The sequence below is a fragment of the Podarcis liolepis genome (genome assembly GCF_965112155.1).
Source record: "Podarcis liolepis genome assembly, chromosome: 4".
In the NCBI taxonomy this organism is placed as follows: Eukaryota; Metazoa; Chordata; class Lepidosauria; order Squamata; family Lacertidae; genus Podarcis; species Podarcis liolepis.
This window is the reverse complement of record NC_139558.1, coordinates 93,944,432-93,962,014: the sequence shown is the minus strand read 5'-3', so window position 1 is coordinate 93,962,014 and position 17,583 is coordinate 93,944,432. Positions and strand designations below refer to the sequence as shown.

The 17,583-nt window shown below is 43.1% G+C and overlaps 1 protein-coding gene across 8 annotated transcripts in view; it reads right to left on the bottom strand.

The window, feature by feature from the left end:
- Positions 1–17,583, bottom strand: part of DLG2 (discs large MAGUK scaffold protein 2) — a 904,765-nt gene that overhangs the window by 20,434 nt on the left and 866,748 nt on the right. For 4 of the 8 annotated variants that reach the window (XM_083499674.1, XM_083499675.1, XM_083499672.1 and 1 more), the window contains one exon: positions 3,035–3,134. In XM_083499674.1, the coding sequence (XP_083355800.1) occupies positions 3,035–3,134 (100 nt within the window). Of the gene's footprint in view, positions 1–372; positions 419–3,034; positions 3,135–17,583 lie in introns of all 8 variants that reach the window. The other 4 variants (XM_083499676.1, XM_083499678.1, XM_083499677.1 and 1 more) reach the window with 1 other exon arrangement.

Sequence of the window (17,583 nt, the reverse complement as noted above, 5' to 3'; positions counted from 1 at the left end):
TAAAAACAACTGGTGTAACCCCCCCCAAAAAAAACCTGTCAGGAAAGGATCAATGGTGCATTATTTGTAAACCAAAGAAAGTGTTATTTACAGACTTAGACATACCTGTTTCATATGCTGTATGCTATTAATATTGTCATGCAGAACGAAACAAAACAAACAAACCAATGGAAACTTATTTCACCCAGTGCATTCAAAGCTGGGGAATGAAATTAAAACAAAATAAAAATAAAAATCTAATCTTGTGCATGCCAGGGGTGGGAGGTCCTTGGGGAAAGAACAAAAGCCAAACTAAAAAGGAAACCAAATTTATTTAAAAGAAAGAAAGAAAGAAAAAGACTGGGGTGACAGTGACCATTCCTGGGAACTTACTCAGAGTCTTTGTTCCATAACCGTCGTCACCTAATCCGGGGATGTCCTGCACGGGAGTTTCCCCAGAGAGAGCAATGAAAGAAAAGAACAGCCGCAGAAGAGGAAGGAAGAAGTCAGTGGCGTTGAAATGGATACTACCATGACTGACCATGCAGATCACACAGTCTGGATTCCTGCGCTTTTGGGAAATGACTCCTGCCCTCAAATTCAAAGGGCCTTAGGAAGCCATATGGTAAGGCAATCTATTTCGGTGAAAGGAAGAAAGCATACAGGTGCTTAAGGAAGCTGTAGGACAAGGGATGAGGTACCTACGACTCTCCAGGTGTTTCTGGAGCACAAGCCCTGTCATCCCTCATCACTGGCCATGCAGGCTGGAGCTGACAGGAGATGGAGTCTATCAACATCTGGAAAGCCATTGTATCCCCATCCCTGATGTAGAAAAGTAGCTCAGATGAAGATAGTTTGCCTGGCAAACCAGGCAAGCAGTCAGTGAGTGATGCTGGAAGACCAGCGCCATGGTCCTTGTGTTCTGGACCACATTGCCTGAGTTCAGGAGCACCCGTGGTTCTGGACAGCTCATTGGTTTTAAACTATGAGTGACACATGTTGGAAACATATGAATTGGCCTACAGACTCAGTATGCAAGCCAGACGATGCAAATCCCTTTGCCAATTAAAAAAACAGAGTGCAAGGTGGTTTGGCACATCATTCATAATTCTGACTTGGTTCACATGACACGACATGTCAAGCGATGGTTTGGCAAGCCCATGCTCTTCCCCGGTTCTTTTTACTGCCGTGTTGTTCTGCGCCAAGTCCAAGTTTGTTCTAACTCAAGGTTTATTCTTGGCTACGGTTGGCAATTAGTGAGGAGGGAGCAGCTTAACTAGGAGCCAAACCCTGCTTTAGCTCAGCGCAGTATAGAAGCAAGGAGGATCTTGATGGAGCAAAGAAAGCTTCTGAGGTCTTGCTAAACCATAGTTTGGTTTACCGTGTCACGTGAACCAGCCCATTGTTGCAAATATTAGGAGACACAAAAAAGTAACTGCAGCAAATTTTATTTAAAAATACACAGCTTCCACCTCTCCCAATTTAATCTAATCTAAGAATGGGATTGTAAAACTTGCTATCTTGTCCCAGCCTATCCTTCAGCACCAATGCATTCATTTAAAATATAGAACTCCATTTGGCAAAACAACACTAAAATGTTTTAATTTGTACATAAGGATCCATTCAGGCAACCAAAAGTGGTTGAGGATCAAACTAGTCTTTAAAAAAGGAAAAGAAATAAAAGGTATTAAGAGTTCCCCTCATTGTCATATTCAGTTTGGCACAGATTTCCTGATTTCTGCTGAATGATTTTAGACTCTTTAGTTACTGATTTCCCACTTCTGCTTAATCATTCAAAGTGGCACTCATGGATCTCAATTACATGCCCATCTAGCTAGGTTTCCCCAGCCACTCTGGGCAGCTCCCAACAGAATATTAAAAGCACGATAAAACATCAAACATTAGAAACCTCCCTAAACAGGGCTGCCTTCAGATGTCTTCTAAAAGTCTGATAGTTGTTTAGTTCCTTGACCTCTGATGGGAGGGCGTTCCACAGGGCGGGTGCCACTACCAAGAAGGTCCTCTGCCTGGTTCCCTGTCACCTCACTTCTCACAGCAAGGGAACCACCAGAAGGCCCTCAGCACTGGACCTCAGTGTCTGGGCTGAACGATGAGGGGTGGAGACGCTCCTTCAGGTATACTGGGCCAAGGCCGTTTAGGGGTTTAAAGGTCAGCACCAACACTTTGAATTGTGCTCGGAAACATACTGGGAGCCAGTCTAGCTGCTGCATTCTGGATTAATTGTAGTTTACAGGTCACCTACAAAGGCAGCCCCACACAGAGCGCATTGCAGTAGTCTAAGACTCTTTCCCCTTAACCTGAAAAGCTGGGAAGCGACCCAGACTGTGCCACCATGATGTGCCTTCCAGTTCACACGCAGGTCAAACCACCACACATGCTCTTTGGAAAAGCAAAAAACAGGCAATGGGATTTGTATTCTGCACCTTGCACACCGAATACATGGGAGGTAAGGAGATTCCTTTATACTAGTTGAGATCACTGGTCCATCCAGCTCAGACTCACATTGGCAGTGGCTCTACTGGGTTTCAGGCAGCGGTTTGCCCCACCTGTACCTGGAGATGCCAAGGACCAAACCTGGGGCCTTCTGCACGTGGAGAAGATGCATGAGATCTTCATTGTTTCTTATACGAGTCATTCGGAGTTTAATACCAGTGAGCTGGCTAGAAACATAGGTGGTTCCATGTCCACCAGAAGGAAGCAAAAAAGGAAAAGCAATGTCTGAGCACTTGTTGCTTTCTCCTTAGCAAAAATTTGAAGATGGGCAATTTAAACAAGTGTAAATATGGCTGGAACACAAGCTTTAAATTAAGCAGCAGAGAAGAATTATCCAACCAGTAGTGGAAGCATTGGATATTCCAAAGGAGAAAGGAATCCAGACTGCCATCTTGCATTGGTCACAGTAGTAATGCCTCCTCATCTGTCCTGACCCTGATGTTTGTTTGCCTAGGTGTGTCGGTGTGCTCAGAGTGTAGGGTACCAGTGTCATGCGCGACTCCTGCACCGTGACATCGTCTCCTCTAAGCGTTTTACTTACGTTCCGGGTCACTCGTTTCCTGCTCACTCAGCTCCTTGTTCTTGTAGAATGGGAATTTTCGTGAAAAGATGAAGTTCTTTTTACGCCTGTCATTGAATGACTGTGAAGGAGAAAAGGCATGGGGGCAAAAACAAGGACGTCTAATTGTTGTCACACTCATGCTGACAAAACAACTAGTTTGTAAAAGTGGAAAAACAACTGCAGTGACTCTGCTCAATTTTCTTTTGGGGTAAAGCAAAACGGTTAAAAAAAACAAACCACTCTGAAGATTTGGTGCTTAAAGGGGAAAAAAAAAAAGATAAACGCAAAATTGGTTTGATTATTGACGGCTGGCTATTGATTATTTAATTGGTTAAGTCTGCCTTATGAAGCAAACTTTGTGCTACAAATTAACGTTTGTTAAAATTGATGAACTGTTTGGGCAGTATACAAACACCCCCCCCCCTATATATAGGCCCTGCAAATGGCAAGAACCATTTAAAACTAGGCATTTATCTTCCCTTTCTGAAATGATCCTTGCGCCTCATATTACAACAATATAATTATATTAAATAATATTACTCTATTGTATTTTTCAGTGCAGTTGTTTCATAGTACTACATTGTTGTTTTTGTAGTAGCAGTAGTTGTTACTAATAATAATAATATAGGTAAAAATCCGAAAAGAGAGTGGTTCCTTCGTAATGATAGTTTTTACTCATTTTCAGATTGATGAAACTAGCTATTAATTAATCAATCAGCTAAAAGTCACATGATTAATCAACTGTGGTTCCTTTAAACTGAGCAAGACTAAAATACTTATACAAATAAAAGAAAAAAAATATTCTGCATGATGTGCCCGTCCAATTTTTTCACTTGAACTGAAATAAAGGTTTGGCTTTCAATTTGGAATCCAATATGGTTAAGGACTGATAAGATAATGTACTGTCCATTCCTGAAGGTTGGACAAAGCTCGAAAAAGTACAAAGTGTCCAATTAGAGGACGACTCCAAATTTGTAAGTATTTGCTTGCGTCACAAAAGTTTCATGCCACTTTTACATTCCAAGCATATTTGAAATTTAGTAATGGGAAACAAAGGGTGGGGGAAAATAACATACATGGAAACCTATGAATGGCTTCTTAGCGCCACAGATATCTGGATTTGAAATAATGTGAGCCTCATGCAGAAATTAATATGCAAATCATGCAGACACAAAAGAAAAGGAGATGAAATATAAATATAAATGGTTCTGAAAGTAAACTGGTTGCAGGAGTAGGCAGAGCATGCAAACATCAGTTGAATGGTGGATAGAATCTAGTGGAAACAAAAATGTGTGCCTTTTTTGCTTCTAGGTTATTTTTTTTATCATAGTGATCATTTCTTTCAAATTAAACATCATAAGATGAGATATCTTTGTTAGGATACTGGATATATCTCTATCATCTACATCTCTATTTATAGCTGTCTCCAGCATATTGCAGACATCTTTCAAGTATACAAAGACAACAAGTCTAAAACTGGCAGCCTATATATCATTTCACTTGCGGAAACAATTAAAATGTTGAATCACTGTACGAGCATGCCATTATTTACTGAGACATTGTATCACACTCATCATATCATTTCACATTTCAATTTGTACCTATGTTATCCGCGCCCCTCAAGAACCCACAGACCAAACATGAAAAGGAATTAATCTATAAATTATCTTAATTTTAGGACAGTGCAGAAAATGCCTGGTTTATCTTTGAGACCAGAAGCTACCCGTGGTGATTAAGATGGAATGCCCAATGGCCCTTCTTCAGAGAGCCTTGTGAAATGTAACCCTCAGTAATTGCTGCACCCAGATTTTTAGTCCGTGGAAGTGTTCATGAACACACTTTTGCAAAATGGCAATAAGTCTGTGGTTCTGACACTCAGACCAATAACCTAGCAATTATTGTTTCCTGTTTCTGAAACTGTAAAGATGGGTACTGTAACATGAAGCAGCCTCTGAATAGCTCTGCAAAAGCAGAATATGGTGGTCCGCTACCTGGAGAAAAATGAACATTGGGAGAAGACAGGACCAGTGCATTTTCACCTGTACAGATGTGTGTGTATGTGTTCATCAACTTATTTTGATTTTCCTCAAATTATTAACAGTCTGTCAGTGGGCATCTGCTTACATGGGTAAGGTAGTTACTAGGTATATGGACTGTCCAATCTTGCCACAATATACACATTGTGAAAGAATGACATTGAGACCATACCTGTACCACTAAATTCCTGATCTGCCATTCCTCCTGACATTCACTAAATGTGTACTAAACATTCTGATATTGTTCTGGTCAAACTGTCCACACATTGTGCAGGGCATCTGAAGAGAGGTGCCTTCAAGTGACCCCATGTATTTTTATTTTTATTTATTGTGAGTATATTATTATCTATCTAACAAATTTGGAAACAGTAGCATTGAAAAATATCCTTTTTATGTTTGGCCTCCATTGTGTATTGTCTTATTTACATATTATATTTCTATTTAATACTGTTGTTGAATTATATTCCCAGGGAAACTCACTGTTTGTTTGTTTGTTTGATTGTTTTCTGGACTTTCAATGGGTCCTACTTTGAGTAGGAGTAGCATTGGATACAGCCCTTGTATTTTGAGTAAGCATGGAGGAACAACTGAAGTTACCAGCCAGCTAATATGTGAACCTGCTCCACTACCTACTAAAAAAATCTCCATTCTGTGATATCAAGTCTCTGATGGCCCAATTCATACATGCACATCTCCACTAGCCAACACAGTTATCAAGTGAAAACTATGTAGGGCTGAATGATCTGGAGAAACGAGGCTTGCAGGTGTTATATGTTGTTCACAGAACCCCATTCAGGAACACCTTGGTTTTGCAAAAGCTGAGGCTCTACCTTGGTGATAGGTGGAAACAACTATATAAATAGGCTTGTTAAAAATAGCAGGGGGAAAAATGTTCTCCTACTAGAATAACACCGCTTCATTTCTGCAAGTTCGTAACCATAGGTACTGACCTGCTGTGCTGAACAAAAGGGGTACATATTCAAGTCCTGATTGGGCGTTATGTCTGAACAGGAAATTAAAGTCAGGTGGAACCCAGGTAGCATCCTGGTAGCATCCTGGCCCAGTCCTCAAGGTTCTTGCAGGTGCTGGCCCCAGGAAAGGTCTGAAGAGTGCTATCTAACCATCTAACAATCTGCTCCCACAAAAGTTATTGATGGCCACCAGCTTGGATGCCTTGAAAAGCGGGTTTGAAAATTCATGGCGAATAAGGATATCATTGTTAGTTTCTGTTTGCCACTGTGCAGCTGCTTAGAGTCACAAGACTCTGTTTACATTCCAGAGACATTCCAGGCTGTTGGAAGTCTCATGGGAGACAGGAGACGGTTGTGATGTTACTGGTTTCCTGTTCCTTTGTTTGTTTCAGTTGCTCTCTGCTCTCACAGAGAGAGGATGTTTATTTCTTTTCTGTCTGCGTAGTAAGAAATAAAGCATAGCGATGTAGCCATAAATCTCATCACTTCTGCTGCTTTGATACTCTGCTGAATGGGGAACGTGCCTGAAGGCTCATCAGAGGCTCAGGTCATTAATTATCATCGGAGGCGATTCTGAAGGACTCGACCAGAGGAGATTGAGCTTTATCAGCTTGGTTGTAGCGGAGGCTCCGACAATCATTGTACCACTACTGTCAGAGGAAGAATACCTCTGGATATCAGTTACTGAGAAGCACAGTTGGGGTGAGCGCTGTGTGGCTGAAGTCTTGCTTGTGGGTTTCCCACAGGCATCTGGTTGGCATAAGAACAGAAGGAGAGACTGCTGGATCAGACCAATGTCCCCTCTAACCCAGCACCCTGTTCTCACAGCAGCCAACCAGGTGCCTGTGGAAAACCAGCAGGCAGGATTCGAGCACCAGAGCCCTCTCTCTTCCTGTGGTTTCCAGCAACTGCTGCCTCCAATTGTGGAAGCACAGCATAGCCCTCATTAGACATTTTTAATCATTAGAGGCTGCATGGACACTTATTATGGATGATGTAGCAGAGACATCACCTTGCCAACAAAGTCTGTATAGTTAAAGCTATGGTTTTCCCAGTAGTGATGTATGGAAGTGAGAGCTGGACCATAAACAAGGCTGATCGCCGAAAAAATGATGCCTTTGAATTATGGTGTTGGAGGAGACTCAAGAGTCCCATGGACTGCAAGAAGATCAAACACATCCATTCTGAAGGAAATCAGCCCTGAGTGCTCACTGGAAGGACAGATCGTGAAGCTGAGGCTCCAGTACTTTGGCCACCTCATGAGAAGAGAAGACTCCCTGGAAAAGACCCTGATGTTGGGAAAGATGGAGGGCACAAGGAGAAGGGGACGACAGAGGACGAGATGGTTGGACAGTGTTCTCGAAGCTACCAGCATGAGTTTGATCAAACTGCAGGAGGCAGTGGAAGACAGGAGTGCTTGGCGTGCTCTGGTCCATGGGGTCACGAAGAGTCGGACACGACTAAACAACAACGACTAAACAACAACAACAGCAGTGGAATTCCTGCACCAGGGAAGTGCTGGACTTGATGACTTTTGGGGTCTTTTGCAACTCTATGACTTCATGGTTTTACCCCACTTGTTGGCATAAATAAATTTGCGGTACAAAAGACAACATAAGTCCTTTCCCCTTACGTTCAGAAAACTCAGTTTTTCCAAAACTGCCTCGTCTTCTTTTACGTGACTGAAAATGTCAACTTCCTGAATCTAATAGCTTTCGTGTTGTGACAGACATTCAAACCGAACCAGTGGCACCATCACCTTGATCATTATAATAATCACCACACAATGTTTGTGTAGCACTCACAAGGTTCAAACTGCTTTGCACATGCCTTATCTAGTTGTCATTCCAAGCTAAGTGCAATCCTATGCTCACTTATCTGAAAGGAGCCTCACTGAAAACAGTAAGAATTACCTGTGAGTAGACTTACAAAGGCTGGGTCCTTGAAAAGACTGGGTATTACCTCCGAATAAACTGATGGGCCTTTTCAGAAGATGGTATTAATCTGCATCAAATACAATCTATCAAATTGATGCATTTCTGCTGAAGTAACGAATGAAGTGTGCATATGCATACAGGTGGTTACAGCACAGTTTTTAAAACTTTAAAAATGGGGTTTGAAGAACAACACGTTTGTTTATTCTTTTACTATGTGAATTTATCTTAAACTCTGTTTGGAACTTGAGTAGGTTTCCAAAAGAAGTTAAATAAGGCTTTGTAGTTGGGCTATGCTGGACTCTTCTGTGATCATCCTGGGAGCTGTTCACATTTTGACTTTCTGGAGGAAGACCTGCTGTGTGAAATTTCCAGATTCTGTTTCTAAGTCAATGGCTCAACCTTCTAAAAAATAAAAATTCGCTGAGCCGTCACAACAGGTCATGCAAAAGGCATTTCTGCAGATAGTGAGACTTCTGAGTGAAACAGCAAGCTATAATTTTGAAAGGAAATACCTTCTGGAAGTGGGGGTAGTTGGGTGGGGGAAGGATGGCTGACCTTACACCAGCTTGTCCTTGACAAGGCAGTGATTTCTAGCAACTTACTCCAATGTGTGGAACAAAAATGGTAGGAAGGGCTGCTGACAGAAAACATATCACTAAACCCAAATGATGGAAACCATGGAGAGGGGGTGGAGGAAAATCCCAAGAGGTTTAAAATTTAGTGCCAGCGCCTCCGCCTGCTTTGCAGAAGCAACCCACACCTGACCCGCGTGCTTCAGCAGATTCCTACTTTGTTTGATTCCAGCCTCAGTGCTTCTTTAGATATTATGCATTCTGCTTGGAGTCTTACACACTCTAATATTTGACACTTCCATTATTCTCTGCTAGCTAGCGAATGCTTCTCCTATTTTAAAGCAGCAACTAAATTTAGAAGGCGGGGAACATTCTCTCACACAAAACACACGTGACAAATACTCAAGGCTGTCGCAACAACCATAGCTGAAGCTTTAGGATTTGCAAGGGCTGGCGTGGGTTCAGGCAGGCTGAGGGCATGTAGCAGGTTGCACGGGGTTGTATAAAATGCTGTGTGTGCCTTGAAATATGGTGTGTGTGTGTGTGTGTGTGTGTGTGTGTGTGTGTCCCAATCATTTGTAATCCTAAACACATTGACTAGGAAGTAATCCCAATTAGACACTATAAGGGATGGACAGACTTGTCAATCTCAGTTTTCTTGGTTTCTCTCATTTTTCCAGTTCAGTGTGGTTCATTATTATTATTTTTTAAGCCTCATAAAAATCTGTTCACATTTTAGTACTGATTTCTTCCAATAAAACACATTTTTTTTGGCAGTTTTGCAGTTTTGACTAATAGTAAAAAAACATGCTAGCAATTTCTCCTAATACGATATATATTTGTTATCTTCAATAATATATGCACTTCTGTGCACATTATTTGGCTGGGGAACAGCGTTTTAAAATTTGGAGATCTGTTTCAGTTCAGACAGTGTTTCACAATGTGCAGATTTGGTAGGTTCACCTTTAAACTTGAATTGGGTAGACTTTCTCACCCAATACCTAACACTGGCAAGCAGCCATCAGAAGGTGGCCGAGAAGACTCTATATAAGACTGCTTCCTATGTTCCAATTTTTGGTTTGAGACCTGCACCACAAAATTCAGAGATGCATGAATTTCAAAGGATATCTCTGTTTCGGTTGACATATTGTTTCCGGAAGATCAAGGGAAGTAATAGTGCCACTGTATTCTGCTCTGGTCAGACCTCACCTGGGCACCACAATTCAAGAAGGACACTGACAAACTGGAACGTGTCCAGAGGAGGGCAACCAAAATGGTCAAAGGCCTGGAAACGATGCCTTATGAGGAACAGCTAAGGGAGCTGGGCATGTTTAGCCTGGAGAAGAGGAGGTTAAGGGGTGATATGATAGCCATGTTCAAATATATAAAAGGATGTCACATAGAGGAGGGAGAAAGGTTGTTTTCTGCTGCTCCAGAGAAGCGGACACGGAGCAATGGATCCAAACTACAAGAAAGAAGATTCCACCTAAACATTAGGAAGAACTTCCTGACACTAAGAGCTGTTCGACAGTGGAATTTGCTGCCAAGGAGTGTGGTGGAGTCTCCTACTTTGGAGGTCTTTAAGCAGAGGCTTGACAACCATATGTCAGGAGTGCTCTGATGGTGTTTCCTGCTTGGCAGGGGGTTGGACTCGATGGCTCTTGTGGTCTCTTCCAACTCTATGACTCTATGACTCTAAGTGTGCGCCAAATTTCTCTTCCTTCCTTACACACTCTTTCTTCTACTGCCAACCCATGAATTGATGGAAACAGGACAGTGTTCTAGACAGTGTTCTGATGTGGTCTGGTAAGACAGCTCTTTTGCAAAAGTTCAGGGCTCTGAGTAGCAGCTGCAACCCACTTAGGAGAGCACCAACTCAGGCTGATCACTCCTGGCCTGCACTGTTCCTTTGTACAGAATGGTACTGGTTTTTATTTTATTTTTTGCTTCATGTTGCCTGCTGTTAGAGCATCCACATCCCATAGTTCTCATTGTACCATGGAGGCCACTTGCTGAAAACATCTGAGTGCAAAACATGTCAGGGTTTTCAATGGAATGAAAGGAACTGGCAAACAAGAGCTTTTCTGAACAGGGAAAACAGCAGTTTTCGGTTGAAAGAACAGCGTGAAATCGGGCTGGAGAGTACGTCTTTACAAAGTGCATAGTAATTCCTGCTCTGCAGGGAAACTTGGGAACAATTGTTCTATGACTGAGGAAAGGTTACAGCAGTTGGGGCTCTTTTAGTTTAGGAGAAAGTTGAGTAAGAGGGGACATCACAGAACTCAGTAAGGTTACTCGTAGTGTGGGGAATGTCCCCACAAAGAGAATTTTCCCCAGCAAGAATATTATTGGCCCAAAAATGGAAGCAAGAAGAGTTACCGTCGATTGAAGAATGGAGGATGAAGTTAATGGACTATGCAGAATTAGATAAACTAACAGGAAGGATTCGAAACCGGCGAGACCAGAAATTCACGGAAGACTGGAGTAAATTTACGGAGTATTTGAAAAGTAATTGTGAAGAACAGATGACGTTTGTAGGGTTGCAAGAAGTTTTTTGTGAGGAGTATTATTAGAAGTATTGTAAAAATGGACAAGGGGGAGGATGATTTGTTAAGAGATGTAAAGGCAATATAAAGAAATCCATAAGAAGTGGTTAAAATGGTGGATCATCAGAAGTGCTGATGGAAGTCCAAAAAGATTGTATAAGTGATAAGTTTTGTGGTACATTTTATAATTTATATGTTAAAATTAATAAAAAAATTATAAAAAAGAGAATTTCCCCCATCTCTCTCATAATACGAGAACCACTGGATGTCAATTTACGCAATTCAGGATGGATCAGAGGAGCCAATTCTTTGCACTGCGCATCACGGAACTGTGGGATTCACTTTTGAGAGATGTGGTGATGGCCGCCAAGTCAGATGGCTTCAAAAGGGGTTTAGGCAGAATTCAGGGAGGAATACACTGATGGGGGCTGCTACTTATAATGGCCGCATCCTGCTTGCAAGATCACAGGCATCATGCCTCAGACCACCAGTTTCTGGGGGAAAGGAGTGGGAGAGGGCCAATGTGCTCTTCTTTGGCTTGTGGGCCAAAGTGGCATCTAGCTGGCTACTGTGGAAAGCTTAAAGATCGATGGCCCAGGTATGGGGAAGTGTTATCAACCCAAGGGCCACATTTCCTTCTGGGCAGCTTAAAGAGGGCCACATACCAGCGTTGGGTAGAGCAACAAATATGAATGGAAACTTTGCCTAGTGGGCTAGTTTTGAGGTACCTTCACACTGCCCTATCTATCCTCCATTCAGGTTCAGAATGAGAAGGCCATGGGGTCTGAGCTTCCCCAATCCTGTCTTAGTACTTCATTTACAAGGTGTTTGCGTAGGGCTCTCTTCAGGTGTTTATTTTATTAAAACATCTATATTCCACACCATTCCAGTATAAACACCACCCAGGAGGACTTACAACAGAAAAGATCTCAAAAAACCTCCCAGGTGCTAAAATTGGCCTCTTGATGGTCCCACCACCCTCAGAAGCTTGGGTGGTGGTGGTGGTGAGATGAGAGAGGGCCTTCTCTGTGGTAGCCCCCCAAGTCGTTCAGCTCTCTCCCCACAGAGGTTCATCTGTCAACTTCAGCTTCTGGATAATGCTGAAGATGCACCTTTCCCTCTTGGCTTTTGACACTTGAGATGCCTATTTCTGTCCCAACTTATTTTTGTAATTCAAAGTTGTTTTAAACTGCTTTTAAAAAACATGTGTTGTAATTTTTGCAACCCACCCTGGAACCTGAAGGTGCGGGGAGGGTGGGGGTGGGTAATAAATAATCATAATAATCATGGCAATATAATATTAAAACAATTCCAAGCAGACCACTGATCTAGCAGGACACTTTTAGCTTGATTGAAGCTTTAAAAACTACTTCAAAATGAGCACGCCAGGCACTCCTGTCTTCCACTCCCTCCCGCAGTTTGGTCAAACTCATGTTGGTCGCTTCGAGAGCACTGTCCCACCATCTCGTCCTCTGTCGTCCCCTTCTCCTTGTGCCCTCCATCTTTCCCAACATCAGGGTCTTTTCCAGGGAGTCTTCTCTTCTCATGAGGTGGCCAAAGTATTGGAGCCTCAGCTTCAGGATCTGTCCTTCCAGTGAGCACTCAGGGCTGATTTCCTTAAGAATGGAGAGGTTTGATCTTCTTGCAGTCCATGGGACTCTCAAGAGTCTCCTCCAGTCTTCTTTATGGTCCAGCTCTCACTTCCATACATCACTACTAAAACCATAGTGTGTGTGTGTGTGTGTGTGTGTGTGTGTGTGTGTGTGTAGTGCACAAATAGACAGCACGGTCCCCTTATCTGAGCTAGGATCCAATAGTGTGTGTGTGTATCTATTGATCTATTTGCTCCACACTGTAGGCCTGATTTAATGGGATCTTTGACCTGCAATAAAAGGCATGGGGAACCTGTTCAGATATTACTGGACTACATCTCCCATCAACCCTGACCATTGGCTATGCTTGCTGGGATGATGAGAGCTGGAGTCATACAATACCTGGAGTACTGTAGGGTCTCAGCCCCAGTTCTGATGTATTTCAGAACTGCTACAAATCTCTCCCCCCATTGATGCAATACAAGTCTCTTGTCATTTCCTCACATCATTCTTTCACAGTGCTTTCGTATATTTCCCCGCTGTCTGCCACCCTACAGATGTCACGCTTCCTTCAAAATACAGCCTCCCCTGGAAGCTGAAAGGGCACACGACATCAATCAAGCCCGGATTGCTCACTGCTGAAGGGTGTTCTTGAATGATGAACAGAACCTAGCAATTGCTAACATCACCTTTCAAGTCCTCCCTTTGACTTAAAGGGCAAAATGCTGATGGATTAATCTTTCCCCTCGCCTTCAGATGATGCTAAACTCATTGCACCGCTGGTAAAGGTAAGACAAAAGGAAGTGAAAATACTAGAGCAATGACTAAATCATTTTCTTTGGCTAGGAACTATTCCTGGATAGGGATAGGCTTGCCACTGCAACTCATGCATTGGTAAGCCCAAGACTGGACTACTGCAGTGTGTTCTACGTGGGGCTGCCCTTAAGGCTGGTCCAGAAGATGCAGCCAGTGTAAAATGCAACTCTTAATTACACAGCTCTTAAAGTTGTTGCCCTGGCTGCCAGTAAGGTACCAAATTTAGTATCAGTAAGGTGCCAGATTTAAGGTTTTGGTTCAAATCTATGAAACCCTTAACAACTTGGGACTAGGTTACCTGAAGGAGGAAAGCAATTTCCCCCTTACTGCCCTACGTGGTCTCTATGATTTCACGATGATGCTCTTCTTGGGGGTGTTGCCACCTATGGAGGTTCATTTAGCAGCATCTAGCAGGGAAAGCCTTTTCTGTGGTGGCACCATTCTCCATGGAATCACTTCTCCTCTGAGCCTAGGGAGGCAGCAACATGTTGCTGCTCACAAAAGGTGCTCAGAATGAACAAACTGGGGTTAACCAATTCACTGAATTAATGCAAAAGTATCTGAATTACACCTGAAAGTCGCTCCTGTAATTGCTGGGTGGAATGTTGGGCAATTTTAAATGCAATTCAATTTTAATTTTAGTTCAATTATGTATAGGGGTTTCATTGCACTTCACTCTGTGTTTGATTGTTGGCATTGCATTGTGGTTTAAGCCTAAATATCACAATTGCTGGGACAAACAAATAAAGCAATTGTTCACATTACACCGTATATGTGTTTTTATGTTTTCTCAGTCTTAAGCATATTTTATGCTTTAGCAGAGTAGCTTGTATAATTCTGAACCGCCCCCCCCCCCCAAGAAAGCAATGACTTTGTGAATGAAATGCAACTTTGAAACGGCATGGAAGTAGTTCCTTGGAAGGGGTGAACTTGAACCTGAAATGCTTATTAAAAATGTATTTACACTCCCAGGCATTTGTCGACACTTAAATCCCATGGGCTGGTTGTGGTGTGTGTGTGTGTGTTTATGTATGTCATTAACTGCATTTTATTTGTATTGCAGCTTTAATGCTTGATTACTGCATTTCAAAATTTGTTGTACATTGCCCTGAAACTCCATGTGAATGGCAGCACAAAAGTTTTAATAAGTGAAACAATCCTTTTAGGATCATGTACTTTTTCAGAAATGGAAAAAAACTTGTGCTTTTCATTCTAGTAGGTTGGTTTGCTGAGTGTGGCAGGATGTGCAGTTGGAATTACAGATGCAGACTGTTGCTAGAGCTGGCAAAGGATGAAAATAATGAAATCGGCTCAAAACGAAGGTTTGTAATGCAGGTTTGGAGCACAAAGACAAGCCGAGGTGGTTGAAAAGGACAAGACGGGAGGGAGAGGAGAGCGTGCAAGGTTCAAAGGGCAGGTTGCTGGGAGATTGAGAACCATGCCTGATCTCACAAAGCTGGAAAGGGCAGCCCAAAATGATCGAGTGGTTGGAGAAACTCCTCTCTGCTGGAAAGCTCACAAGCGCTGGTGGCTTGTTAGTTTAGAGAGAAGGCAAGGAAGAGGAAGCAGGATATAAGGTGTATATAAAATGAAGCAGCTGGAAAAGAGTTTTGCTCCTTCTCAAACTGCTGGGAGCCAGGGTTATCCAGTGAAGCTGAAGTTGTGCGAGATTCGGGGCAGACAAAAGGATGTGCTCCTTCACAGTTAAATTGCAGCGTTTGCTACCACAGCAGGTAGTGATGGCTGCTAGCTGTTGTTGTTTAGTTGTTTAGTCATGTCCGACTCTTCGTGACCCCATGGACCAGAGCAAGCCAGGCACTCCTGTCTTCCACTGCCTCCCGCAGTTTGGTCAAACTCATGTTCGTAAGCTTCGAGAACACTGTCCAACCATCTCGTCCTCTGTCGTCCCCTTCTCCTTGTGCCCTCCATCTTTCTCAACATCAGGGTCTTTTCCAGGGAGTCTTCTCTTCTCATGCGGTGGCCAAAGTATTGGAGCCTCAGCTTCAGGATCTGTCCTTCCAGTGAGCACTCAGGGCTGATTTCCTTCAGAATGGATAGGTTTGATCTTCTTGCAGTCCATGGGACTCTCAAGAGTCTCCTCCAGCACCAGAATTCAAAAGCATCCATTCTTCGACGATCAGCCTTCTTTATGGTCCAGCTCTCACTTCCACACATCACTACTGGGAAAACCATAGCTTTTACTATACAGACCTTTGATGGCAAGGTGATGTCTCTGCTAGGATGGGTCAAATTCATGGAGGACAAAGCTACTCGTTGCAATGGCTACATTCTACATTGGTTACACGGTCGGAGGTATTGTGCCTCTGAATACCACTTGCTGTTGTTCTCAGGCTCTGCTTTTTTGCTTTTGACAGGCATCTGGTTAGCCCCAAGATGCTGGATTAGATGGGCTTTTAACCTGATCTACCACGGCTCCTTTTAAGTCCTTGTGAGCAAAATATGCCAGACAGCATCCATTTCCAATGAAGTCCCCCTGCACTTTTAAAATAATTTTTATTTCCACATCTGTACAAGGGTCATATTACTCTGGAGACACTACCTATTTGTTTGGATATTGAAATCTTGCGCACCAGTAATGAGGAAAGTGGAAATTGAAATGATCAGACAAGTGTGGTGCTATTAAATACGCTGAATTAAAAGGCTTAATAGGTAGCTTCAAAGCGATAATTTCAGGTTTCCTTTCCCGCTTGATGAAATTACACCTGCTATTTATACCACTGGCTCTCGGCTTTCTTGCTCCTTCCTTTAAAAAAAAATAAAAATCATCATCTAGGGGCCAGAATATCTAATTGGATTGATATTATTATCTGTGCTTTCAAGTCACCTGGGAGCGGGGTAATCTTTTCTCACAGCATCCAGCATTTAAACATTTCTTGAACGTTTTGAACATGCCTAAATTGGGAAGGATGGGAAGAGTGTGCATAAGAAAGAGAACATCTTTTTTAAAAAGTGGTGAAGAGGACAAAAGGAATGAACAATGACATTTTCTGAATGCAGAACTACAGATCCCTCCTCCTTCCTTCTCTCGTTTTGCATTTCATTAGCAGGGCTCAACAAGTGGGGCCTGTAACGAAGTGTTGTGTTGTGTAAGACTCTTGTTCAGGATTACAGCCAGCCGTGCCATTTCCCAGAATCCTCTATTCTTCCCCATCTGCTCAGTTTTCCCCATTTTATGCCTCTTTCCATCCAGCTGTTGGGGAGTTGGTGTGCTTTCAGAATCCTGCCTGATCAGGAACTCCTCTGAAAAAAAGGCAAGGAACGCTGCCAAGCAGGGGCGAATAACTTCTCCGGGGTACCAAATGTCTCTCTGAACTCTTCTGAACTCCTTCCCCAGACCTGCTTAGAGTCAGCAAGTTTGTGGCCACATGTACCTTCAGATCATAGTAAAGGTAAAGGGACCCCTGACCATTAGGTCCAGTCATGACCAACCCTGGGCTTGCGACGCTCATCTCGCTTTATTGGCTGAGGGAGTTGGCGTACAGCTTCCGGGTCATGTGGCCAGCATGACTAAGCCGCTTCTGGCGATCCAGAGCAACGCACGGAAATGCCATTTACCTTCCCACCGGAGCGGGTACCTATTTATCTACTTGCACATTGACATGCTTTCGAACTGCTAGGTTGGCAGGAGCAGGGACCGAGCAACGGGAGCTCACCCTGTCACGGGGATTTGAACCGCCAACCTTCTGATCGGCAGGTCCTAGGCTCTGTGGTTTAACCCACAGCACAACCCGTGTCCCATCTTCAGATCATATCCTGGTCCAAAGCAACAAGTCTCTCTCCTTCCTCCTTGCATGTCACTGCCCTTGTATGCCATGTTCTCAGCCTCTGGGAGCTAAGCCTTATGAGGAACGTTTGAGGGAGTTGGGTAGGTTCAGCTCTGGAGAAGACTGAGAAGTGATAAGAAAGCAATCTTCAAATATCTGAAGGGCTGTCATATGGAGGAAGCTTGTTTTCTGCTGCTCCAGAGAGTAGGACCCAAACCAATGGATTCAAATTCCAGCTAAAAATTATGAAGACCTTTCTGACCACAAGAGCTG